This window comes from Mauremys reevesii, linkage group 22 (assembly GCF_016161935.1).
Source record: "Mauremys reevesii isolate NIE-2019 linkage group 22, ASM1616193v1, whole genome shotgun sequence".
Lineage (NCBI taxonomy): Eukaryota > Metazoa > Chordata > Testudines > Geoemydidae > Mauremys > Mauremys reevesii.
The window spans coordinates 2,613,152-2,637,443 of record NC_052644.1 but is presented as its reverse complement, the minus strand read 5'-3'; the positions used below and the strand labels follow the sequence as shown (position 1 = coordinate 2,637,443).

The 24,292-nt window shown below is 58.7% G+C and overlaps 1 protein-coding gene and 1 long non-coding RNA gene across 11 annotated transcripts in view; one reads left to right on the top strand and one right to left on the bottom strand.

Moving 5' to 3' along the window:
• The window catches only part of CATSPERG (cation channel sperm associated auxiliary subunit gamma), a 46,309-nt gene extending 32,268 nt beyond the window's left edge, over positions 1-14,041 (top strand). For 6 of the 10 annotated variants that reach the window (XM_039510647.1, XM_039510646.1, XM_039510641.1 and 3 more), the window contains 11 exons: positions 629-709; positions 3,513-3,521; positions 4,622-4,678; positions 5,561-5,717; positions 6,433-6,496; positions 7,186-7,284; positions 7,956-8,057; positions 8,866-8,958; positions 9,923-10,022; positions 10,692-10,818; positions 12,402-13,155. In XM_039510647.1, the coding sequence (XP_039366581.1) occupies positions 629-709; positions 3,513-3,521; positions 4,622-4,678; positions 5,561-5,717; positions 6,433-6,496; positions 7,186-7,284; positions 7,956-8,057; positions 8,866-8,958; positions 9,923-10,022; positions 10,692-10,818; positions 12,402-12,475 (963 nt within the window). In that variant the 3' untranslated portion in view covers positions 12,476-13,155. Of the gene's footprint in view, positions 1-628; positions 710-3,512; positions 3,522-4,621; positions 4,679-5,560; positions 5,718-6,432; positions 6,497-7,185; positions 7,285-7,373; positions 8,058-8,865; positions 8,959-9,922; positions 10,023-10,691; positions 10,819-12,401; positions 13,156-13,806 lie in introns of those variants that run through there. The other 4 variants (XR_005590624.1, XM_039510644.1, XM_039510645.1 and 1 more) reach the window with 4 other exon arrangements.
• LOC120388662 lies at positions 13,733-18,518 on the bottom strand. The gene is made up of 3 exons (XR_005590625.1): positions 18,396-18,518; positions 16,404-16,507; positions 13,733-14,315 (listed from the first exon to the last, which is right to left on the bottom strand). It is a non-coding gene; the product is annotated as an uncharacterized LOC120388662 (long non-coding RNA).
• Between the last annotated feature and the right edge of the window lie 5,774 nt (positions 18,519-24,292).

The window sequence follows — 24,292 nt, the reverse complement described above, 5'->3', positions numbered from 1 at the left end:
CCACAGCGCAGTGTGCTCTGACCACACCCCCAATCCGCCCCCCATGGGCCCTGGGGGCAGGGAATAGCCACAGCGCAGTGTGCTCCAGCCATAGCCCCAATCCGCCCCCCATGGGCCCTGGGGCAGGGAATAGCCACAGCGCAGTGTGCTCTGACCACGCCCCGATCCGCCCCCCATGGGCCCTGGGGTCAGGGAACAGCCACAGCGCAGTGTGCTCTGACCACACCCCTCAGGGACAAGGGTTGTCGCTCCTGAGAAACAAAACACCAAACCCTTTCATCTGGGCCAATGCTCCGGGGACCCGGACAGGTGGCAGCCGTAGCCTCCATCCACGCTGCCGATCTGCTCCCTACACTGGGGCCTGGGAGCAGGGAGTGTGCAGACCCCCGAGAGCAGCCCTGCCGGCCAGTAAAGGCACCCTGCGGAGGGGGTGGGTCTCAGACTATCCCTGCTCACTTGAAGGCCCCTTCATGCTTCAAGAGACGCAAGGCCCCAAAGTTCGATAAACCTCTGACCTTTATTCCGGAGCCCAATCCTCCTCCCAGTGCCCAGAGGGAGCTGGATCAGGCCCTTTCTTCCTCAGTTACGGCGCCAGCCTGACCAGCACCCTGCAAATTCTCCCCACCAGGTGACCATCAGTGACACCGGTGAGTACCCGCAACAGGAGCTGAGTGGGATGAACCTTCTGAAGAGTTCAATGGCTTTGAAGGTAGGCTCAGAGGCTGGACTGCCGCCCAGCAAGGTAGTCAGAGCCACCATGTTATTAGCTCCTCGGCACAACTAGCTTCATTAGGCACGTCCCTGGGTGGCAACAGATGCTGTGCTGGGAAAATCGGCCAAAGGGGTTAACAAGGTGTCTAGGAGAGTTTTTCCTTGTTGTGCGGGAATGGGGGGCTGGGAGTGACCCATCAGATCACAGGCCAGGTAGCAGCGGATCACTCCGCAGATGGAATTACTTCCGAGCTGATTCATGTTCTCAAAACGGGTTTGGCTGGGGTGGTATCCAGGGAGTTGTATCGATTTATACCAGCTGGGGACCTGGCCCAGTCGCTCCAGATAAAGACAGTGCTGTATGTCAGTGCAAGATACATCGGGCCAGATGCTGTGTATCGGCCACTGGGAGCCCCCCCAGCTCTCAGCTGTCAGGCCTGAGAGCAAGGGCTGTGGGCACGAGAGGGTGGCCAGCATAATCGAGAGCTGCCTCAGAGCGCCAGCCGGTGGTAGGATTGGGGAGAGCGGAAAGACAGAGGAGAGGACTTCCCCGCACACCCTGCACTGCGCACCGCAGGGCCCAGCCCAAGGATCTGGCCCTCTGATTCAGAGCAAACATGCTGACAACTCCCTGTGCCTGGAAGGAGAAGCTTCTGACAAATCTATAAGAGGAGGCCATTCAAAGTCCCTCCATAACGAGCTCGTTAAATTAGGCCGAGTGACTGAGATTGCCTCACCCCCTCGGCTGGAGATTGGATAGAACCCACGCTGAGACAAGTCCCTCCCAGAAGGTTCTGGTTTGATCCAGCATCGGAGGAAGTCCATGAGACAGCCTCACCCCAGGGATGGGAGGTGAATAGATAGTGGGATTCTTGGGGAAATAGAGAGACAGAGCCCAGCCTCGAAACAGCCCCGGTATAGGAGCAATTCACCCTCAGATCATCTGTGTGAGATCCGGCTATATAACATAGGTTTACACTGGCTCACCGGCTCTCCACGCGAAGGGGTCTGATTCTGATCTGACACCAGATTGATCCTGATGTCACTGGAATTGCTCCTGATTTAAGCTGCCCTCAGAACCCCCGCTGCTGTAATGGCCACAGGGCTCCGTTAGTGCTCTGCCAATGCTGTCGATCCAGAGTAAATACACTGACTTCCATGGATGATACTGGTGTCCGTGATGTAAGAACCTAGCCCTCGATACTTAGACATGGAGAAACGATATTGGTGTCCCTTCTGCCCTGAGCGGTTAGCCAAAACCCGGGGGCTTGTGGCTTGTTTCCAGCAGAAGGAGAAATTGACGGTGGTGCAATCCTGTTTATTTACAAACGTCTTCCAAGGTTCCTGGTGCCAGCCCAGTGCTCTGTCCACTAGGCCATGCTGCCTTCTAGGATCCAGCTAGGCCGGCCGCCATCATGGCTCCACAGGCTCTGTGCCACGCCCAGGGGCGGCTCTAGGATTTCCGCCGCCCCAAGCAGGGCGGCACACCGCAGGGGGCGCTCTAGCGGTCGCCGGTCCCGCGGCGCCGGTGGACCTCCCGCAGGCATGCCTGCGGATGCTCCACCGGAGCCGCGGGAGCAGCGGCCCCTCCACAGGCATGCCTGCGGATGCTCCACCGGAGCCGCGGGAGCAGCGGCCCCTCCACAGGCACGCCTGCGGATGCTCCACCGGAGCCGCGGGAGCAGCGGCCCCTCCACAGGCATGCCTGCGGATGCTCCACGGGAGCAGCGGCCCCTCCACAGGCATGCCTGCGGATGCTCCACCGGAGCCGCGGGAGCAGCGGCCCCTCCACAGGCACGCCTGCGGATGCTCCACGGGAGCAGCGGCCCCTCCACAGGCATGCCTGCGGATGCTCCACCGGAGCCGCGGGAGCAGCGGCCCCTCCACAGGCATGCCTGCGGGAGCTCCACCGGAGCCGCGGGAGCAGCGGCCCCTCCACAGGCACGCCTGCGGATGCTCCACGGGAGCAGCGGCCCCTCCACAGGCATGCCTGCGGATGCTCCACCGGAGCCGCGGGAGCAGCGGCCCCTCCACAGGCATGCCTGCGGGAGGTCCGCCGGAGCCGCGGGAGCAGCGGCCCCTCCACAGGCATGCCTGCGGGAGGTCCGCCGGAGCCGCCTGCTGCCCTCCCGCTGGGACACCGCCCCAAGCGCGCGCTTGCCGCGCTGGGGTCTGGAGCCAGCCCTGGCTACGCCCCAGCTTTTAAACAGTCCCTTAGAGGACTCCCATCAGTGGGCCAGATGCCCAAAGGGTCCCATTCTGCCTTCAGTGGAGGCCACACGGCATCTGGGCTCCAGCGCTCCTGCCTCACCGCGGGAGCTCTGCTGGCAAGTCCAACTGAGGCTGACTCCTGGTCAGAGACTCGTGCACTCTGCAGGGACCTGTGCACCTCGGCAGGTGCTCACAGTAACGCCAGGTGGCCTTTTCCAAGCAGAGCCGGGTTCATTAGCCACCCGGAACCCAGCACCGTTCAGTCCTTGGGTTACAGAGAAGCAAAGGCTGAGATATAGTCCACAGCTCCCCTGAGCCATCCTCTCAGTCTCTGTCCCTTTGTCTGTCAGTCCCAGACTCACCCGCCTCTCCTGTTCCAGCCTCCTGTCGCCTCCTGGGCCATTGTCCTCCTGCAGGTCCCTGCTGAGTTCACATGTTCCACCTGCCTGACATCCCGGTTCCTAGGTGTTCAGTCCTTGGGGTTCCCGTTGTCTCTTCTCTATTGCTCTGGGTAGGGTTCAGCCCATCCTTTAACGACCCCGGGTCCCACCCCAGACAGGCATGTGACACAAACACCTCCATGTCTCCAGCTCTGTCAGGTAAGTCCTTGCCATGCACATCGCTGAGAACAGTATTACAGAAGGGTCCCGCTTCGTCACAGCCTGTGTTTGGCAGCGGCCAACAGCAGAGGCAGGTGTAGGAAACCAGCACTAGCAGGAACAGGATAATCCAGGGGGCGGCAGCCTTTCAGCAGTGCTGGGCCGAGTCTGCATTTATTCACTGATTTAAGGTTTCGTGGGCCAGTCATACATTTTAATGTTTTTAGAAGGTCTCTTTTTATAAGTCTGTAATATAGAACTAAACTATTGTTGTATATAAAGTAAACAAGGTTTTAAAATCATTTAAGAAACTTCATTTAAAATTAATTAAAATGCAGAGCCCCCTGAACCGGTGGCCAGGACCCGGGCAGTGTGAGTGCCACTGAAAATCAGCTCGCGTGCCGCCTTTGGCACCCATGCCATAGGGTGCCTACCCCTGGGATAATCTGTCCCCCACATTAGGTCTCATGCTGACCCCTCGTCACTGGCAATTGGATTAAAAGGTTTACTAGCCCTTCTCCCAGATCTCTGTTAGCGTGCGCGAGGATAACTCTGGGTGAGCTTGTTATCCATATGTACGGCCAGTCTGGCTTAGCTCTTCTCCTCAATGACATCCTGTGGCAAGGAGTTCCACAGTCCGATTACAGTCCAGTGAAAGCCTCAGCTTCTTTCCTGCATTGAAATCTGCTCAGTTCAGGAGGACGGGGGCTATCGGGCTGCTTCTGTGGTTCTCTGCACCTGCACAGCTTCAGGCCCAGCGCAGGTCAGAGCAAGGATCCCGACGGTTCCCACCACGTGTCACCATGTGTTACCTAGACCTTTCCTCCGGAGTATCAAGTAGTATTGGACATGGCTGGGAGTGGGCTGGCTCCGTGGGCTGATCTGCCAGGGCAGCAGCCAGGATATCAGGTGAGACGGGCCAGTGATGTGATCAAACACAGCAGGAGGCAGGATCCCATGGGCTCATCCAGCAGGACAAGGAGGCGGGATACAGGACTGGATGGCCCAGTGAGCTTTGACTCCTCTTGTCAGTGACAGGACGATGGACTTTTCATTTGTTTGGTCCTAACAGAAATTCATTTTCGATTTAAACATTCCAGGTTATAAATTCGGCAACAAATTGTTACCACTACACAGTGTCCGGCCCAAAACTCCAGGTAACTACTGGGTCTGAGCCCCTGGGAAAGGCAAATTGATGAGACTCTGTTAACATTTTGTTTGGGATAATGGAGCAATGATATCATCTAATCTGTCTATCGCCACACACCCCCTCTATCCATCTGTCCATCTATCCCCACACACCCCTTCTGTCCATCTGTCCATCTATCCCCACACACCCCCTCTATCCATCTGTCCATCTATCCCCACACACACCCTCTATCCATCTGTCCATCTATCCCCATCCACCCCCTCTATCTATCCATCTGTCTGTCCCCACACACCCCATCTATCTATCTGTCTATCCATCCTCATACACCCTCTCTATCTATCTGTCTATCCCCACACACCCCCTCTATCTATCTGTCTATCCATCCATCTATCCCCACACACTCCCTCTATCTATCTATCCATCCATCCCCATCCACCGCCTCTATCTATCTATCCCCATCCACCCCCTCTATCTATCTATCTATCTATCTATCTATCTATCTATCTATCTATCTATCCATCCCCATACACCCCCTCTATCTAATCTAATCTATCTAAAATGCCCCAGCATTTAGTTAACACAGAGTTAGGGTTGCCTAGTGCTGTCTCACGCTCTTTCCAAATGTGGAGAGTGGCTAACCCCCCAACCCCTCCCGTGGTTCCCTTAACTCTGCCCCATTGGAGCAGGCAGTAGCCACTGGGAATGGGTCAGTATGGGGGGGTCGGTACCTTAATAAGCCGGCACGCGCATTGGTCGTGTTGCTGTCCGCGGATTGGAACTCCAGCGTTTGGCTGTACGCATTAGACCCCCCACGACCATCCCTGGGGCACCTTACAAACGACAGAGGGAACGGGTGTGTCTTTTCCTCGCCCCCTCCCCTCACCTGCAGGGCTATGCCATGGTGCCAATCTTTATTGGCTGCCCCCCGGGCAAGCGGCTGGCCTTCGACATCACCAGAACCCTGAAGTACACCACCAAACAGAACAAGCACTACTTCGACTGCATCCACAAGAACCCAGAGCTGCCGTGTTTCTTCTTTAACGATGGTAAGGAGAGGCAGATGAAGGCATCCGCACAGGGGGCCAGATCCTGGCTGAGGCCCAGAGACAGATCAAACAGGACCCTGCTGGTAAAACCCCACTTCGCTGGTCTGGCGTGGACCCTTGCTTGACCCTTTGGCAGCAGCAGCGGCTGCTGGCTGTCACCGCTGGAGTCTGGGAGGTTTGGGAGTAGACGGGGGGCGGAGGGGATCCCGGCTAGATCCTGGCTTGATTCTGATCTGAGCCTCGATTCTTGGTTGTGATCCAAGGCCCGACTGTGGCTGTCCTGAGCTGCCCGGAAATCGGCCTCGGTTTGGCTATTCCAGTGTCTGAGAGTCGTGGGGCTGGACTCGGATGCGGCCTGCTGATCTCCGTGTTCTCAGAGCCCTCCATGGAGCAAGGCCACTGCAGCTTCCCCTTAGCCCAGTGCTTCTCTTCTCCAAACTGGCCAGGATCCAGCTGAGATCCCCCCCACTTCCCACCTAGCTGGGTTCCCCCCTTCCATTCCCATCGAGCTGGGATCTAGCGAGAACAACCCCCTTCCCCCAGGCAGGGTGTCGCCGGGATCCCCTTCCACTCAGCCACAGGGGCCGGGCCGGATGGTCTCGCCCGCTTGATGCTGGTTTGTGGCCCCAGGCAGCGACCCCTGGGGGTGTCGTGCTCTCTGGGGCGAGGGGCACGGTTAGAATTAGGAACTTTCATGTTCTTCTCTTTCCCGCAGTATTTTACCCCTTCTTCTTGATCCAAGACATGGTGACGGGGGACTCGGGACCTTTCATGGGCAGGTGAGCGTTGGGCAGAGCCACCCCCCTTGGCTTTAGCAAAACTCACCCAGGGCTGGGAGACCGGGTGGATGAGGTAGTGTCTTTTATGGCTAGTGGAAGAGACGAGCTTTCGGGCTTGCACGGAGCTCTGCTTCAGGCCCCTTCAGGAGCTCTGGGTAAGCACCAGAACTCGCCTCTCTCACCAGCAGAACTTGGGCCAGTAAAACATGCTGAGCCACTAGAGGGCGACAAAGGCCCAGGGGTCGGCACCCTCTGGCACGCGGCTCGCCAGGGAAAGCCCCGGGCTCAGCACATCCCTCAGCCAGCGCCGCTTCCCGCAGCCCCCATTGGCCTGGAGCAGCGAACCGCGGCCAGTGGGAGCTGTGATCAGCTGCGGACGTGGCAGGTAAACAAACTGGCCCGGCCCGCCAGGGTGCTTACCCTGGCGAGGGGGAAGGGGGGGAGTTCTTATCCTGGCGAGCCGCGTGCCAGAGGGTGCCGACCCCTGCATTACACTGAAGCTACTGGCTTTGCCCTTTGGGGTTGTGGCAACAGCCGTGAAGGCCTGGGGTGAGCGGGGTGAGGAGGGATCCCCCCAGCTGTTTGACCCCCGCGTGGCTAGGAGGACCTGCCCCCTTAGCGAGCGAGTTTCTAACTGCTGAGCCCACTGGGCTGGTTTTCACGGCCGCGTGTTCTTTGTTCCGCTGTAGCTACACGCTGAGGATCATTGGCGGAGGGCCGTACTCGGAGAGCAGGATCCGCTTCTACAGCCCGAGCGAAATCCTCAACTATAACACGGCAAACGGCAGGTAGGACACAGCTACCCCCGACGGGGGTCTATAACCCCATGGCTGGTGTGGGGAAAGTGACTAGGGAACTGTTCTTTACCCCTTCACAGAGCGCACGAACCAGGGGTCACCCGATGGGATTAACAGGCGGCAGGTTTAGAACAAACAGAAGGAGGGATTTCTTCACCTGACGCACAGTCAACCTGTGGAACTTGTGCCAGGCGCTGCACGGATCCTGACCGAGATCGGGCCCCTGCTGCCCCTTGCAGATGTTACTTCTCACACTTTGCTTCTTCTACCTTTCCAGGAGCTGGGGCTGCTGCAGCTGGCCTGGCTGGGTTGCCCTCAACTCCTCCTTGGGTGGGGGATCGAACCGCGGAAGATCCAGGCTTAGCAGACTATGGCTGTGTACCCCAGGGCCTCCTAGCAGGGCAAGGCTGATACGGGTGTTAGCCAGAATCCCCCTCTCACAGCTGGGGTTTCCCCTTCCATCTAGCCAGGGTGGGTTTCAGCAAATCACCTGACTGGGGAAGAGAGTTTCACATCACTCATGTTCTAAATTTTTTCGAGTGGAAATGACTTTTTGTGGAGAACTGTTTAGTAAACTTAGGACCCCCAAAAGGTTTCTTAAAAAAGGTTGAAATGGCCTTAAAACAGATGGATCCGTGACTCTGGACACTTCCTCTCCCCAGCACACCGCTGAGTCTGATCTGGATGAGGGCTAATCGCACAAAACCTGCCCTTACGGATCCCGAAGGCTTCAATGTCTTCTCCGGAACCGACTGTGGGATCAAGTAAGGAAATATCGGAGCTTTCCAGCCCCTTCCCTGCCATTCTCCACCAGGACCTTGCTTGTTCTCTTCTCATCCACTCCGAGCGCGGTTTATGCCCTGAATATTATCGTTGTTCATCTGAAAGGTGCCATCGGGTAGAGCTTTGATCACAGACCGCATTAAAGCCAGCGTCTGTGCAAAGCACTCTCCTGTGGGCTCAGTGGCAGGAGCAATGAAGCCCCATTATGCAGTAGAGAGAGCTACAGAGAAAGAGGGAGTGCCCAAGGCAGAGCTCAGCTGTGCAGGAAGACAGGCTTGCCTGGTTGCCAGCCCAGGGCTAGGACAGCGAGCCTGGGGAAGCAGCTGTGAGTGTGACCCTGGGAGGGAGCAGAGAGACCGGGTTTCTTGGGCACAGAGCCCACCGGAGGGGCAGACTTGGGAATTTCAGAACAGGAAACTGCCTGTGGCTGTTTGAGACGGGACTTTGTGGGAGTCCTTTGCCAATAGACCAAGAATAGACCTGATTCGTATCCTAACCGGAAAAGCCCTGCGAAGCCCCAAATATTGGTTACCTGCTCGGGCCGAAGGGGCTCGGTTACGATTCATTTCTATCACGGTAGCACCTGGAGGCTAGTGCTCCGTTGTGCTGGGCACTGTGCCGACCTGTAACCAGAGACAGCCCCTGCCTCGAACAGCTGAAATGCTTCGCACTGTGCCTGGGGAGGTGCTGGATTCCCAGGGGACAAGAGTGGTAATTGCCGGCACTGAAGGCTGCCCGGCAGGCGGGCCACCCTGGACCCACGCTCATGGCGTCTTTCCCCTCCTGTAGGTGGGTCTGTGAGCAGAACTCGCCCTGTTACGATGTGGTTCCCGTAGACCTGACGGCTCCGGATTACTTCTTTTTGGTGGAGGTGTCTAACAGGTGAGCCCCACATGGCCCTTTAAAGCCCAGGGCATTCGGCGGTGGTGGACGCTGGGTTGCCGATCCTGGCGTCTGTCGACAATAGCCCCTGGCTCTTCTGCAGATCCCATAGCGACTCGCCCAAGGTCACCCAGCTCTCCTGAGTCCTAGCCCAGAGCTTGATCCACTAGGCCACACTGTCCATCTCAGGCTCCATCTCCTGGACCAGCACCTCATCTGGAACAAGTCGGAGCAGCCTCAGGGCTGCTCCAACTCACGCTTCCTAGGGGATGTTGTGGGCTGCTGTGGCAACGATACGGGCCCTTGGAGTGGGTGGAAGTGGCCCCTGGAGATCACCCTTGTGCAAAGGGCTTCCTCTGCTGGCTTTGCCTTCAGCCCGTCCCAGTGGGTGTGTCGGGGTGGGCATGGCCAGGCCACCCTCGGCTGCAGCTGTTCTCTGCTCCTCAGGGTCTTGGGATGTGGAGGATAAACTAGAGCAACCTCGAGGCTGCTCTAACTTAAACTGGAGGGCAGGCCCCTGAACAGCCCTGTAATGCAGAGAGCACAACAGGGGCTTAAACCCACCTTTGCCCCCTGTCCCAAGTCCAGGAATGGAGTAACCAAGAGTCTAGCGTTAAATGTCCCCCCTGCTGATCTCCCCCAGCACCGTATCCAGAGCCTGGCTCTGACCCGCCGCCAGGAATCTCTCTCTCCATGTCCTGGCCATCCTTGGCTTGTTAAGAGCTCTTGCAAACCCATTTGCAAGCCACGGCTGCGAAGGCAGCGCAAGGGACCCTGGGATTCCTACCCTCCCTGTCCCACGCGGAATGGGACGCGGCGGGCGGAGGCCAGCCTTGGGATGCCCGGCCGCTTGTCCCGGGGGCGGCCACGCTCGCCCGAGACGGCTGCGTGGCTTGAATGATGGTGACGGCTGCCCCAGCGATGGGGCTGCCTGCGCCCTGAGCCCCCGGGTCCGTCCCTGCAGGGCCGTGGACAAGAGCACCTACTGCGACTACGACCTGGAGTTTGTGATCCACATTCACGGCTTGCGGCTCAGCCCCTCCCGGGCAATCGCCTTCATGAAGGTACGGGGGGGACGGGACATGGAAGGTGATCCGGGGCCCTGACCCCACTCACGCTAACCAGCAGGATTGTCACGCCCTCTCCAGGGACTGGGGTAGGGAGGCCAGCCGGCAGGCGGGGACCACGCTGGCCCCCGTGTCGGGGCACAAAGCTTTTCCTGGCGATGGCTAGCGGCTGTGGCCTGTACGCGCTAGTCACCGCAGAGGGGCAGCTGGAATGACGGCCAAGGCACAAGGTGGGAGAAACCTGGCAGCCGGGCCACACTGGGAACAGAACCTGACACCTAGCATCCCCGCTCTACCCCCTAGGCTCCACTCCTTTCCCAGAGCTGGGATAGAACCCAGGAGTCCTGACGCCCAGCACCCCGCTTTACCCACTAGGCTCCACTCCTTTCCCAGAGCTGGGATAGAACCCAGGAGTCCTGACACCCAGCACTCCTGCCCATGTGCCCTGCTGCTCTAACCACTAGACAGTACTCTCCTCCCAGAGCTGGGATAGAACCCAGGAGTCCTGCCTCCACCTGCTAAACCAGACTCCGCCTACTCCCAATCCCAGAGCTATCCAGGTGCCAGCCGGACGAGCCTCCCCAGGTGCCGTTGTCTCAAAGGAACCGGAGTCCTCCATAGCCGCAGACGGGGTAACGGTACGTCTCCCCCTGCTTTTCCCCGCAGATTTCCATGGCCGTTCTCACCGGCATTGTCTTCTTGTACGTCCTCCAGCAAGTCCTGGGGCCCGTGATTGGGGCCGGCTTCACCCGACTCATCCAAAGGTTTGAGGAGTCCCTAGCTGTTCGCACAGGTGAGCTGCTGCTCCCCACCCCCCGGGGCCTCTTAGGAGAGCTCAGCCGACCGAGCTGCCCCCCCGGCCATGGTTAGACTGCTGAGTGGGGACAGCGTGACAATCCCGTGGGGTTAACAACACCCCCAGCCACCCACCCCTGCTTCTAACCCACCCCGAGGGTTCAGCTAGCCCCGGTCATAACCCACCCCCAGCTGGGCCGGCGAGCCCGGTTCTAACCCACCCCCAGCTGGGCCAGCGAGCCCGGGTTCTAACCCATCCCCCAGCTGGGCCAGCGAGCCTGGGTTCTAACCCATCCCCAGCTGGGCCAGCTAGCCCAGTTCTAACCCATCCCACAGCTGGGCCAGCTAGCCCGGTTCTAACCCATCCCACAGCTGGGCCGGCTAGCCCGGTTCTAACCCATCCCACAGCTGGGCCGGCTAGCCCGGTTCTAACCCATCCCCAGCTGGGCCAGCGAGCCCGGTTCTAGCCCATCCCCCAGCTGGGCCAGCGAGCCCGGTTCTAGCCCATCCCCCAGCTGGGCCGGCGAGCCCGGTTCTAGCCCATCCCCCAGCTGGGCCGGCGAGCCCGGTTCTAACCCATCCCCCAGCTGGGCCGGCTAGCCCGGTTCTAACCCATCCCCAGCTGGGCCGGCTAGCCCGGTTCTAACCCATCCCCAGCTGGGCCGGCTAGCCCGGTTCTAACCCATCCCCCAGCTGGGCCGGCGAGCCCGGTTCTAACCCATCCCCCAGCTGGGCCGGCGAGCCCGGTTCTAACCCATCCCCCAGCTGGGCCGGCGAGCCCGGTTCTAACCCATCCCCCAGCTGGGCCGGCGAGCCCGGTTCTAACCCACCCCCAGCTGGGCCGGCGAGCCCGGTTCTAGCCCATCCCCAGCTGGGCCGGCAAGCCCGGTTCTAACCCATCCCCAGCTGGGCCGGCGAGCCCTGGTCATAACCCATCCCCCAGCTGGGCCGGCGAGCCCGGGTTCCAACCCACCCCCCAGCTGGGCCGGCGAGCCCGGGTTCCAACCCACCTCCAGCTGGGCCAGCGAGCCTGGGTTCTAACCCATCCCCCAGCTGGGCCGGTGAGCCCGGGTTCCAACCCACCTCCAGCTGGGCCAGCGAGCCCGGGTTCTAACCCACCCCCCAGCTGGGCCAGCGAGCCCGGTTCTAACCCATCCCCAGCTGGGCCGGCTAGCCTGGGTTCCAACCCACCTCCCAGCTGGGCCGGCGAGCCCGGGTTCTAACCCACCCGCCGGCGAGCCCGGGTTCTAACTCAACCCCCAGCCAGCCACCCACCCCCGATTCTAACCCACTGTGAGGAGTCAGCTAGCCCCGGTCATAACCCACTCCCTAGCTGGGCCAGCTAGCCCGGATCGACCCTGCCCCCCAGCCAGCTCCTGGCCCGGTTCTAACCCCGGTTCTGGCTGCCCCCCGGGGAAGACCCTGGGTTAGCTGAGCAGTGTCGGTGGATGCCTACGCTGGGCCCCTGGTATGCTGGGGTGTGACAGCCCTGCTGCCTGTCACTGTCACGGACACAGATGTCACTGCCTTCCCCTCCCTGCCCACCAGCTGTTCCAACTCTGCTTTGCTCTGCTCTTCCAGAGTCCACCATCACCTTCTCCGGCTCTTCCTCCATCCAGAGCCAGGGGAGCTCCCACCACACGTCCGCCTTGTAGACCTGCATCAGCGGCAACGGCCACCTGTCCCGACGCAGCACGGAAGAACTGGCCCCCCAGCGTCCCATCATCCCCATCGCGAGTCCCAGCCTGTATCCAAATATTCCTTCCCTCTCCGCGGTCCCCGCAGCCCGAGAGCCCCGTCCTTCCTCCCCTGCTCCCTGCGTCGGGCCGGGACCTTTGTCAGCGACTTGGCTGACGAGTCCAGGCAGGCTAGACCCAAGCCGTGGTGGGCGTGCTATTGCTCCGATCTGGCACCGCTCTGCGGCTTGTCCTGGCCAAAGCAGGGGGGATCAGGGCTTTCCACAGTAGCCCTGGAGCAAACGAGTCAGTCAGAACGATAAGGACCTGAACCCACGGGGCGTTGCTCTAAACGCCTCAGCCAGGCTCAGCTCAGCGGAGGATGGCGGCCGGCCTTTCCCAGTCCAGCTGGAACAGGAGCTCCAGTTCGCTGCCCCCGGCCTTATCCGTGATGGTACCCAAGCTCCAGGCATGATCGGAAGGGCAGCGAGCGGCCGTCCACCGCGCCAGTCTGAGCAGGATCGGGAGCTCCCGCGCGGTGAGTGGGACCTTTGGATACAGGAATTCCTGTGGCGAAATCTCTCGCTTTGCTGAACGAATGAAAATCTTCTCATCTCCTTCCGGTTCCTTTTGTATTTCGCAGCCTTTAGCAGCACGGCAAGGGGAGGCAGGTTGTTTCTGCGGGTGAGTGCAGGAGTGTTTGGGACGGATCCCCAGCTGATGTAACTCAGCATCTCTCTCTTGGGGTTAATGGGTGAGATCCCCAGCTGGCGTCAAGCGGATATTTACACCTGCCATGGAGCTGGCCGAGAGGCTGGCTGGGTCCCCGAGGAGCAATGCCGGGGGGGGGGGGTTAATTCACCAGCCAAGCCAACATTTTCCCACCCAGACCTTTCTAGCTCTGGGTAGGTTTCTTTCTTAGTAGGAGATTGGGAGCCAGGACTCCTGGGTCCATCCCATGTTCTGCCACCAACTCACTGAGCTCACTCCTCGGGGGTGGGGGGCGTTGTGCTGCCCAGGATCCTATGCCACCCTTCCCCCTTCCGGGAGGAGCATGCTGAGATGGGGGCCCCGTCTGGGATGTGATCTGCCGCTGGCATAACTAAGAGCAGCCCTGAGGCTGCTGTAAGTTACACCCTGAGCTGGTACCGGGCCAGCTGCGGGGAGCAGAAAGGTGGCTTAAAACCACTCCCCCCCCCCATCTCCTGGGCTCCAAGGAGTGTAAATTCAGCCCACCTGGGGTTTATTAACACCACCTCTCACATAGCACTTTTCCTCAGTAGAGCCAGAGCATTACACCCATTTTACAGATGGGGAAACTGAGGCACAGAAAGCCGCTGCAACCTGCCCAGGGTCATCCAGCGGGCCAAGCCAGGAATAGACACCTGCTTTCCTGAAGCCCAGGCGAGCCCGCGACCTGCTCGGCCACCCGCCTGCGCCTCATCCCCTGCCCTTCGCTGGGGAGGAAACAGCTGGCTGCATCTCTGCCGCGGTGCTTTCACAGCGAGGATAAGAGGCAGCTCCCGTTGCAATGTCCTGCTGATAAACGCGCATCGCAGCCTCCTCTCCGCGCTGCCAGGATTATCTCCCTGCGGCAGCAGCCTAGCATCGCCGGCGCGGTCCAGCCCTGACCCCAGAGACGCGGCTCTCCATTCAGCCGCCTCTGTCAGTCCCGGCCTCCTTTTGATCAGGAGCTGCCATTTATCGTCCTCGCCGAGAGATAAAGGAAGCTGCTGTCAGCCCGGCGGCCGGTATCTTCTGTTTCCGGGCTGGCTTTTCAGCTGTAGAGACTAAGAAGCCAGCCAGGTCTGAATTCCCACTGGAAGAAACAAAAGGCAAGAGGACAAACAGAGCCCCGCAGACGGACTGTAAGATCTCAACCACCCCCCCAGTGCCTCCCCTCCCAAAGCGCGTCACACCCAGGGCCCACCACTGAAACAGTCACAATGATGCAGCTGCCTCTGGGGCAGGACACGGCAGCTGTTTAGAACAGCCACGCTGAAAACCCCGCGGGACAGCAAGCGGAGATTCGCGTCTACAGTGGAAACTGCCAGGAGGGAATTCAGGGAGGCAGAAACGGAATTAGCCGAGCTGGGATTGGGCCAGGCGGGAAGGGTTCAGTGTTGCTTAGGGGTTAGAGGGATGGGTAGTGGTTAGAGCAGGGCAGATGAGAAGCAGGACGCCTGGGTTCTCTTTGAACGAGGGCAGATCCCTGGGCTAGACACGATTTACCTTGCGTGGCCACCGAGGCCAGGGTCGAGTGAGTGGGGAGCAAGTGGCGAATGCTGCCTGGGAGACATTTTACAGCCCCGGAGCACTGGGGTGAACGGCTGGATTGGGTGCCGGAGAACGGAGAAACTGCCTCTGGGTGGCAAGTCCAATGGACCTGGTCACGCCAGGGGCAGGATACGGGGCTGGGAGATTTGTATGTTTCACATCCCCGCTGCAGGAAGTTACAGCAGAGAAGGGGGTTCCCCTGGCGCTTTGCTGGCTGCAGAGTCACACGCCATCTGGGCCCCATTGCCACCATAAATGCTCCAGCATGTGCTATAAATAGGTGATTAGCACTAATGGCCCTCGTTAGGGGTAATTAGCCCAGCCAGGGAAAGCGCAGAACTGTGTCCTTTTGTGAACTCCTGTGGGCTCCTTTGGAGGATGTTGAAGAATTGGCCTGGTTGAGCCAGGTAAGGCATTTCCGGCGTGTCACACTAAGGTCCCTTCATGCTCTCGCAACTAAGGAAGGGGAGTGGGGTCTAGTGGTTAGAGCAGGGTGGGTCTGGGAGCTGGGGCTTCTGGGTTCTCTCCCTGGCTTGAAAGGGGAGTGGGCTCTAGTCAGGAGAAGGGGGGGGGGGCTGGGAGTCGGGACTCCTGAGTTTTATTCCTCACTTTGGCACCAGACTCGCAGTGTGGATTTCTGGCTGGTGACATCCCTGCTCTGTCCCTCAGTTTCCCATCTTTAAAGTGCCCCCTCCCCCTTTCGAGTCCACTGTTGGGTAAAGATGATCCTGGGCAAAAACACTAGATCCCAGCCCCCCTGAAACGTAGGGGAGTTTACACGCTGGCTTTACGGCTCGGGTCCTGCTCTCGCTGAGAACTCAGGGCTTGTCGACATGCGGAAACTTCCCGATATAATGAGACCACTGTAGTTACAGGCTGGTCTAACTCTTATGCTGGTCTGAGAGCCGTTTCCCGGCTTAGCTTCTGTTGCTTTACTGGTATCACGTCTCTTCTTTTCCTGGCTTAGTCGCATCTCAGTGGGGTTGGCTCTGCAAGTCCTACTCCAGCCAGTCCGTCTGGATGCATTGCCTCCGAAACACCACAGCCGAGTCATACTCCTGTAATTCGGCTGGTAAATTTCCCCATGTGGACAAGCCCTTAATCAACGCTGGCAGGCTCTCAAATGAGGAGGCACCCCAGAGGTGGCTGCATTTGATCCCTGTATAAACAGCTGCCCAGTTCCACCCCAGAGACAGCTGCAATTCAGTGCTGGGTGAAGGATCCCTGTATAAACAGCTGCTACATCGCACTGCAGAGGTAACTGCACCTCGGTGCTGGGTGAGGGGCCTTGTATAAATAGCTGTTGTACCACACTCCAGAGTCAGCCGCATCTCGGCATCAGGTGCTGCAATCTGGGTGTAGAATTTTTGGGCTGAAAACACTATATATGTGTTATATGGATTATTTTAGGGATCAGGGTGCTGGAAAAACAGATGAGACGTTTCTCCTATGGCCTCTTACTGGGCAGTCTGACACAAAGCCTCTATTAGAAGAGAAAAAACCCACCCCACCAATCTCCAATTAGCCCAGATTCTTCTGTTTCCATCAGGGTTACAAGCCCCCTTTCTTTCCACCCGGCGTCCTTCATTCTCCGCTAATTCCATGTGACACCCGTGGCAAAAAAAACTACCTTAAAAACAGACGATTTTTCCTGCTTTAATTGGGGACACTTCTTCCCTTAATTCTGTTTAATTAAACAAATTGGCTCCGGCCTCCAGCAATTGCCCAGCTAACCTAGAAATGGGAGGCGAAAGGTTAATTGCGGCTAAAAATAGCTTTCTAGAAAGAACTTCATGGGGAGGAGCAAAAATCTAATAAATTATTTCTTAACTTGCTGCGGGAGGGAGCCGGGAGGTGAACCTGAAGTTTGGGGAGCCGGCAGCACCCCTGATTCATCGCGTCTTTACCCTGCCTTTTGGCAGAGCTCAGGTCCATTTCGGAGTGCGGGGGAAGTTAGGGGAGACGAGGAGATTTTTCAGATGCGCCATCTTCGGCTCCGCGTTGGTGTAACGCCGGCAGGGGGGTGGGTCCCTGACCAGGCGTTTATCCCGACACAGCCTCTCGTGGGATTTACCGGAGCAGTAGCTCCTAGTGGGTAGAGCAGTAGGGCTCAGGCGGTCCCTTCCCCATCCGTGAAAGGGGGCCGTGCGGGTGGGAAGCGCTCTCCAGGAGCAAGGGCTGGGTGCAGTTCTACTGCCATAGCTTGTTTCTCTGCCCAGAGAGGAATAATTATTCCCAGTCCAGACAAAACTCGTGGTGTCTGTGCGTTTAGGGAGACCCCTTATTTGGTGTCAGAGCCGCGTGCTTGGCGTTAGCTGGAACCCTTCCTACGATCAACTGAAGCTAAACCAAAACATATCGTCACCTCCATGGGAGAGGCCCGGCTCCTTGTCCCTGCGCCACCTGCCAAGTATTCTTGGCAGAGGGCCCCTGGCTTGGCGCCAGGGGCGGCTCTAGGAATTTGGCCGCCCCAAGCAGGGTGGCACGCCGCAGGGGGCGCGCTGCCGGTCGCCGGTCCTGCGGCTCCGGGGGACCTCTTGCAGACGTGCCTGTGGAGGGTTCGCTGCTCCCGCGGCTCCGGTCGACCTCCCGCAGGCATGACTGCGGAAGCTCCGCCGGAGCCGCCTGCCGCCCTCCCGGCAAAATGCCGCCCCAAGCGCGCGCTTGGCGCGCTGGGGTCTGGAGCTGGCCCTGCTTGGCGCTTAGGCCTAGATCCTCAAAGGGATTTAGCCACCGAACTCCCAGTGGTTTCAGTTAACCACCTCCTAGGATCCAAGCCGTTGTGTCCACAAGGCGTCAGGTTGCACTGGCCAAGGTGTGTTGCACTGGGGGTTGGGCACAAGGGTGGAGGGGGAAGTCAGTGCTGAGGACTGGGGAATGCCTGGCCCCCCCACCCAGTTTAAACCCAAATCTTCCCTTCAGGGCTCCCGGCGATCCAAGCGCCCCCCATCGGCCGAGCCAGGCCCGGCTCTGCTCAGCTCGACGGCGCGTCTCTGCCCCCGGCTAAGCACCTCGTCCGGGGCCAAAAGCCGTTTTCTGCCTCCGCCCGCGTCCTCGCCTGGATCTTGGGGGGGTCAATGCTGACGTTGGCCCAGTAGAGGGCGCCACCAACCCACAGATAAGGGCCATGCCCCTGTCCCTAGCTGTGATGGGGTTTGGGAACAGGTGACCCCAGGGGAGCTGTGTGTCCTCCGCCCTCTTGTCCCAGGGCCTGTGCAACAGGGTGAGAGCTCCACCGAGCACCGTCTGATTTCTCACCTAGCCCGTGCCCGGTACCATTCTTATGGGAAACCTTGACAAACAGCCAGGCCAAGCAGTCTGGCACAGTGGGTAGATCACAGACCAGGGGGGTCAGGACACCTGGGTCCAGTTCCTGGCTCTATTGGGTGACATCGGGTAACTTACTTCCCCGCTCTGTGCCTCAGTTTCCCCTCCCACCCTTTTAGATTGTGAGCTCTTTGGGAAAGGGACTGTCTCTCCCTCTGTGCGTGTGCAGCGCCTGGCACAGTGGGAGGCCTCCATCTCGGTCAGGGTCTGTGCAGCGCTTGGCACAACGGGGTCCTGATCTCAGTCGGGGTCTGTGTGTCAGCCACCAAAATTGGGCCCCGATTCCAGCTGGTACCTGTACATCCTCTCACAATGACAGATCTCAGTATCTTCCTGGTTCTGTGTGGTGTTTTACATGGCCCAGTCAGAAGGTCGGGATATAGTGTGTGGATGTGGTAACTAGGTAGGTAGCAGAAAATCACCTTGACTTGGCTGTTGCTATGGTGCATGTTATGGTAACTGCAGGGGATAGAACCCAGATCATCCTGCTGCAGAAGTACAGGCTTTGTGTGAAAGGAGGATCCCACAAAGGTAGCAGTATAGGGCATATGAGACATGGCAGAGGACTTCTCATTCCAGCCAGCAGAGGGCAGTGAATGAAATTTCACTTGGACAGTGGCTAAGTTGAATTTTAAAAGAAAAAAAGGGGAAATTTTCAGACACATTTGTGCGAAATTCCCCCCTTGTCCCCATTTTCCAACAGAACTGGTTGAAATAGGCTGAATTTTGAGAAACAAATTCCCAATTTTGATTTTTTTTGAACTTTGGGGAAACTTAAAAAAAAATCAAATCTGGACAGAGTTTAATTCCTCTCCCCTCCCAAATTTAGGAAATTTTTAAAAGATCCTGAATTTGACAAAATTTCAATTCAGATTTTTGGGTTTGGGAAATTTTTTTTAAAAAATCCAAATTTGGACAGAATTCCCAAAACTCTTTTTTGGGGAAAACCAGAGATCAATTTCATCAACACTCTCCCACTGCTAATTTCCCTCTCCACTGTGTCTTTTTTTTTCTTCTGCCCTACTAATGGTAGTTAACATCCATAGATCTCAAAGCACGTTAAGAAAGGCCTATCCCCATTTGACAGATGGGAAAACTCACGCACAGAAAGGGGTTTGCTCAATGGCACCCAAGCAGGCCAGAGTGAGGAATAGAACCCCAAATCTCCTGAGTCATAGACCAGTGCTGTACCCAGTAGGCAACACTACCTCTCTGATTCCAGCTTCATTTAGAGAGCTTAGGGTCAGATTAGAATTGTATTTGTGGGGCTTGGGATGGATGGAGCAGCCTTGGTGGTTTATGCAGCAAGATCCCTGCGTTGATTTGTTTGCCTCTTTTTGGAATCCTTCGCTAGCCCCACCCTGCTAATCTGAGTCTATAAAATCTGTTGGAAATGATTGTGCCAGAGCCTCTGATTAAAGTCTCATTAAGCAGATTACTCTGTGATGCTCCGAGCTGCGGGGCGGGAATGAACACACGGTGCTGCTTGGAGCACCACGTCTCTGGGGACCGGATCCGAAAGCTGCTGCTAAAGTTTTCAAACCTGGGTGCTTAAAAGGGGGCTGGGCTGAGCCGCAGGGAAGCTGGGTTCCATGCGTGGGTGTGGGGGTGATCCCATCCCATGGAATGGCCCCCCCGGAAGCCTGGGGTTGTGAGACACACAGGGAATCCATTTGTAAATTCTGCCTGCGCGGGCCGTCTCTCTGGGTGAGTGCCGCCCCGGGGCAAGGTGGGGCCTGATCTCAGCTGGCACTTCTGCCATACAAACGCTCCTAACAGACCTGTGGCCATAGGTGGCTGGTGATTTTTACAGGAGCCCCATCTGAGTTGCCGTAAAGGGGCCTGACTTTCCGAGGGCGGGTGCTGGGCACTTTCTGAACCTCAGGCCACTTTCAGGCATTTCAAGTCGGCCGCCCCCCCCCCCAAAAAAAGCAGAGGCACTCAGAATTGCTCGTTGCTCTCGAAATGGGAGCCATGGGAACTAAAGGTGAATCTCCAGAATCTGGGCAGCAGTAGAGGCACTAGGACACACAGGGAGGAGAGGTTCTCGGAGCATCTGGTAGAAGCACAATTCAGTGCAAACTGGAGGGATTGGAGGCAGGGGAATAAAAGCCAAGGAAACCACAGGTACAATTCTTCAAAGATTTTTCAGGGAGAAGCGGCGGAACACGGTCCAGTGTCTTCTAAGCACAGTGTTACTCCGGACTCTGGAAGGCCCTGCTGTGAGAGAATTAACTCTGCCTTCCCCTCTTCCCTCCTCGCCACGAGCTTAGGGCAAGAGCACTCAGATTGCTGTACTTGGATGCAGTGCGGGACTAGGTTCTTAGGATCGTGCTGTGACTTTCAGCTCGTGGTAATAAGACGATACCTTTTTAACAGGGAGGGTAACTAACCATTGGAGCAATTTTCAAATAGGGTGACCAGATGTCCTGATTTTATAGGGACAGTCCCGATTTTGGGTTCTTTTTCTTATATAGGCTCCTATTACCCTCCACCCCCATCCCGGTTTTTCACACTTGCTGGCTGGTCACCCTATTTTCAAATCCAGATCTGCTGTAGCTGAAACAGGAATTCATTCAGGGAAATTCTCTGGCCTGTGTAGTGATCACCTAGACAGACCTGCTTCTGGACTTAAAATCTAGGCATCTGTGACTCACATCACAGTTCAAAGCAAACTCCCCTGCTCCCTCCTCTACCCAGAGGCTTGCATAACAAAAATGAGTACGCAGCATGTCTCCCGGAAACTGAGCACTTGCTCGCACATTGAGGGAATGAGCTTGAGAAAGCTGTGTGGAACCGCGCCCCCTGGTGGTGTTTGTCATAAGAGCATAACCATTCCCCTTCCTCCCTAGGGCACCAGGCCTTTGGGAATGTTCTCCCTGGGGAGCTTTGGCAGGAGATCCGACCTGTGTCCCAAAATGTGGCTGCTCCTCTGCGTTCAGTGCTTCCATCGGGATCTGATCTGGGCAGAGCGGACGCAGCTCCCCGCTGTCAGCTGGGATCCCCTCCCGGAGCTGGGAAGAGAACCCAGGAGTCCTGCCTGGGAAAGAGGCTCCGACTCTGTCATGCTGGGGGCATGGGAGGGAAAGGGCAAATGCTCCTCCATCTCTCGGGGCGGGCAGCCCTGCGTAGCGCAAATCTCATCTGTTGTGATTCGGTGGGATTGGCCCCCGGCGAGCGACGCCCTGGGCTGGAAAACCCCTCCTGCTGTCTGACGATTCGAAGATCCTTCCAGGGACCCTGTCGGGAGGCTGAGCCGGCCCCCGTGGGGTCCCACGCTGGGGTTCTCTGATCCGTCTCCGCCAAGGCTCTTCAGGGTGGCTGGCGATGTGGGGGAGCCCAACGAAAACACTGCCAGCCTCAACCGGTCCTGTTAACTCACCCCACCCCGCCCCCCGCCCGGGGAGCCATCGGCAGGCAAGGAAACCGCCTCACTCCGAGCTATAGGACAAGCCGTGAGTCAGCCAGTAGCTCTGGGAGGGGAGCGTTACCTAGCGGCTAGACCAAGGGCCTGGGAGTCAGGACTCCTGGGTTCTGTTCCCAGCATTGCCACTGGCCTGCTGGGGGAACTTGGGCTGGGCACGTCGCTTCTCCGTGCCTCGGTTTCCCCTTCCACCTTTGTTTACAATGGAAGCTCTTTGGGGTAGGGGCTGGCTCTCTGTGTGTGTCCGTGCAGCACCTGGCACAACGGGGGCCCTGATCTCGGTCAGGGTCTGTGCAGCGCCTGGCACGACGGGGCCCTGATCTCGGTCGGGGTCTGTGCAGCGGCTGGCACAACGGGGGCCCTGATCTCGGTCGGGGTCTGTGCAGCGCCTGGCACAATGGGTGTCCCTGATTTCGGTCAGGGTCTGTGCAGCGGCTGGCTCAATGGGTGTCCCTGATCTCGGTCGGGGTCTGTGCAGCGCCTGGCACAACGGGGGCCCTGATCTCGGTCGGGGTCTGTGCAGCGCCTGGCACAACGGGGGCCCTGATCTCGGTCGGGGTCTGTGCAGCGCCTGGCACAACGGGGGCCCTGATCTCGGTTGGGGTCTGTGCAGCGCCTGGCACAACGGGGGCCCTGATCTTGGTCGGAGTCTGTGCAGTGCCTGGCACAACGGGGACCCTGATCTCGGTCGGGGTCTGTGCAGTGCCTGGCACAATGGGTGTCCCTGATCTCGGTCGGGGTCTGTGCAGCGCCTGGCACAACGGGGGCCCTGATCTCGGTTGGGGTCTGTGCAGCACCTGGCGCGCTGCCGCCCTGGTTTTGGTCCATTGCCTTTTCCCTTCTCCCCCCTGTAGGAGCTCTGTGGGTTTCCTCATTGGGGTCAGGGGCTGAGAAATGCCCTGGAGACAGCTCTGCTGTTCACTGTCGCGCACCCCCTGCGATCTCTCCCCGTGGGTAGCGGCGCGTCGATCTGGGGGGAGAAGACTCCCGACCTTCCAGCAATAGCAGGGATTGCAGCCCCTGAGTTCGTTTGAAGGCCGGTTTCCACCCGCCACCCTTGAGCCTTTCAGGGGGGAAATTTAACACAGTCGGGCTCCAAAATCGCACGCGGCACTGACTGTGGGCGTCAGGACTCCTGGGTTCTCTCCCCAGCTCTGGGAGGGGAGTGGGGTCTAGTGGTTCGCACAGGGGGGCTGGGAGCCAGGACTCCTGGGTTTGCTGCATGAGGGAAGTGGGGCTTAGGGGTTAGCGCCTCCGCTCTGATCTCAGCCCCTTGCCCTCAACTCTCCGCTCCCAAAACGGCCGAGCTGACGGAGAGGCAGCCGGGCTGACACCCCCACATTTAAACGCCAGCCGTGGGGTGAGAGCTGCTTTGTCCAACTTCCCTTCCTCCTCGGATTCCAGCCGTCCCGTCCCGTCCCCACACACAAACACCCCCCAGCTCCCTTTCTCGGGGTCAGATCTTTTGTGGCTGCCTTTGTGCCCCTCCGATTCGTTCTGCCCCCAGCCCCGTGGGCTCTGGTGCCCCCTCCCCCATTCCCGGCTTCCCCCGGCATTGTGTTGATGCTGACAGGTGTATAATTGGATGATTAATGTAGCTTCATTAGCCTCTGACTGAACCAGAGGCGCCAGCCCAGCCCCTCGGCCCGAGCTAAGCCGCGCCTCTCCCCAGGAAGAGCGGGGGTCTCGGAGACCAGGCCTGGCCCATCTGTTTCAGGCTTTTGTCCTCAGATGGGGGAGAGACGGGCCCGTCCCTCTAACTCCTGCCTTGCAGAACGCCAGCAGGGCTGGACGGGGACTACGGGACCCTCGCCCGAGTATTTCTAGGGGCTGCCGACTCTCGGGAGCAGAGCACGCCTCTTGTGGGGTGTGCGGCTTTTCATAAAGCCCCAGCTCCCGGAGTCAGGGGAATCTGTGAGACTCTCAGCTTTCCTTTTATTATTATTTATTATTTTTAAAAAGTTTCTAGACCTCAGGGGGCTCGGAGTCAGGACTGACTAACTGCAGTGCAGTGCGCACAGGCTACGCCCCTGATCCACCCCCCTATGGGCCCTGGGGGGCAGAGAATGGCCCCAGCACAGTGCGCTCTGCTTTCCTGCTCCATCTGCCCCCTTTGCCAGGGCAGGACAGAGCTCAGGTCCCTTGCCCAGCCCCATGCTCTGCAGGGAGGCCCCTGACGTGGGGCTGTTTGAGGAACCAGAGCCCTGCAGGGGAGCCTGAGTGTGACGAAGGCTCCAGCCTGTTCCGTGCCAAACCTCGTGTGGCGAGAACACTCCAGGGCTCAAGTGCTGTGAAAACAGAACAACGTCCCTAACCACGAGGCGGCTTCCAGGCAAACGCCGTGATGATGCGTTATTTATGGAGCACGCCTGCCTGGGCACACGGCCCTTTGCGAGCCAGGACTCCTGCGTTCTCTCCCCGGCTCCGGGAGGGGAGTGGGGGCTGGTGGTTAGAGCAGGGGGGTCCGGGAGCCAGGACTCCTGGGTTCTCTCCTTGGCTCTAGGAAGGGAGTGGGGTCTAGTGGTTAGAGCAGGGGGCCTGGGAGCCAGGACTCCTGGGTTCTCTCCCCAGCTCTGGGAGGGGAGTGGGGTCCAGTGGTTAGAGCAGAGGGGTGGGAGCCAGGACTCCTGGGTTCTCTCCCTGGCTCTGGGAGGGGAGTGGGGTCCAGTGGTTAGAGCAGGGGGGTGGGAGCCAGGACTCCTGGGTTCTCTCCCTGGCTCTGGGAGGGGAGTGGGGTCTAGTGGTTAGAGCAGGGGGGGCCTAGGAGC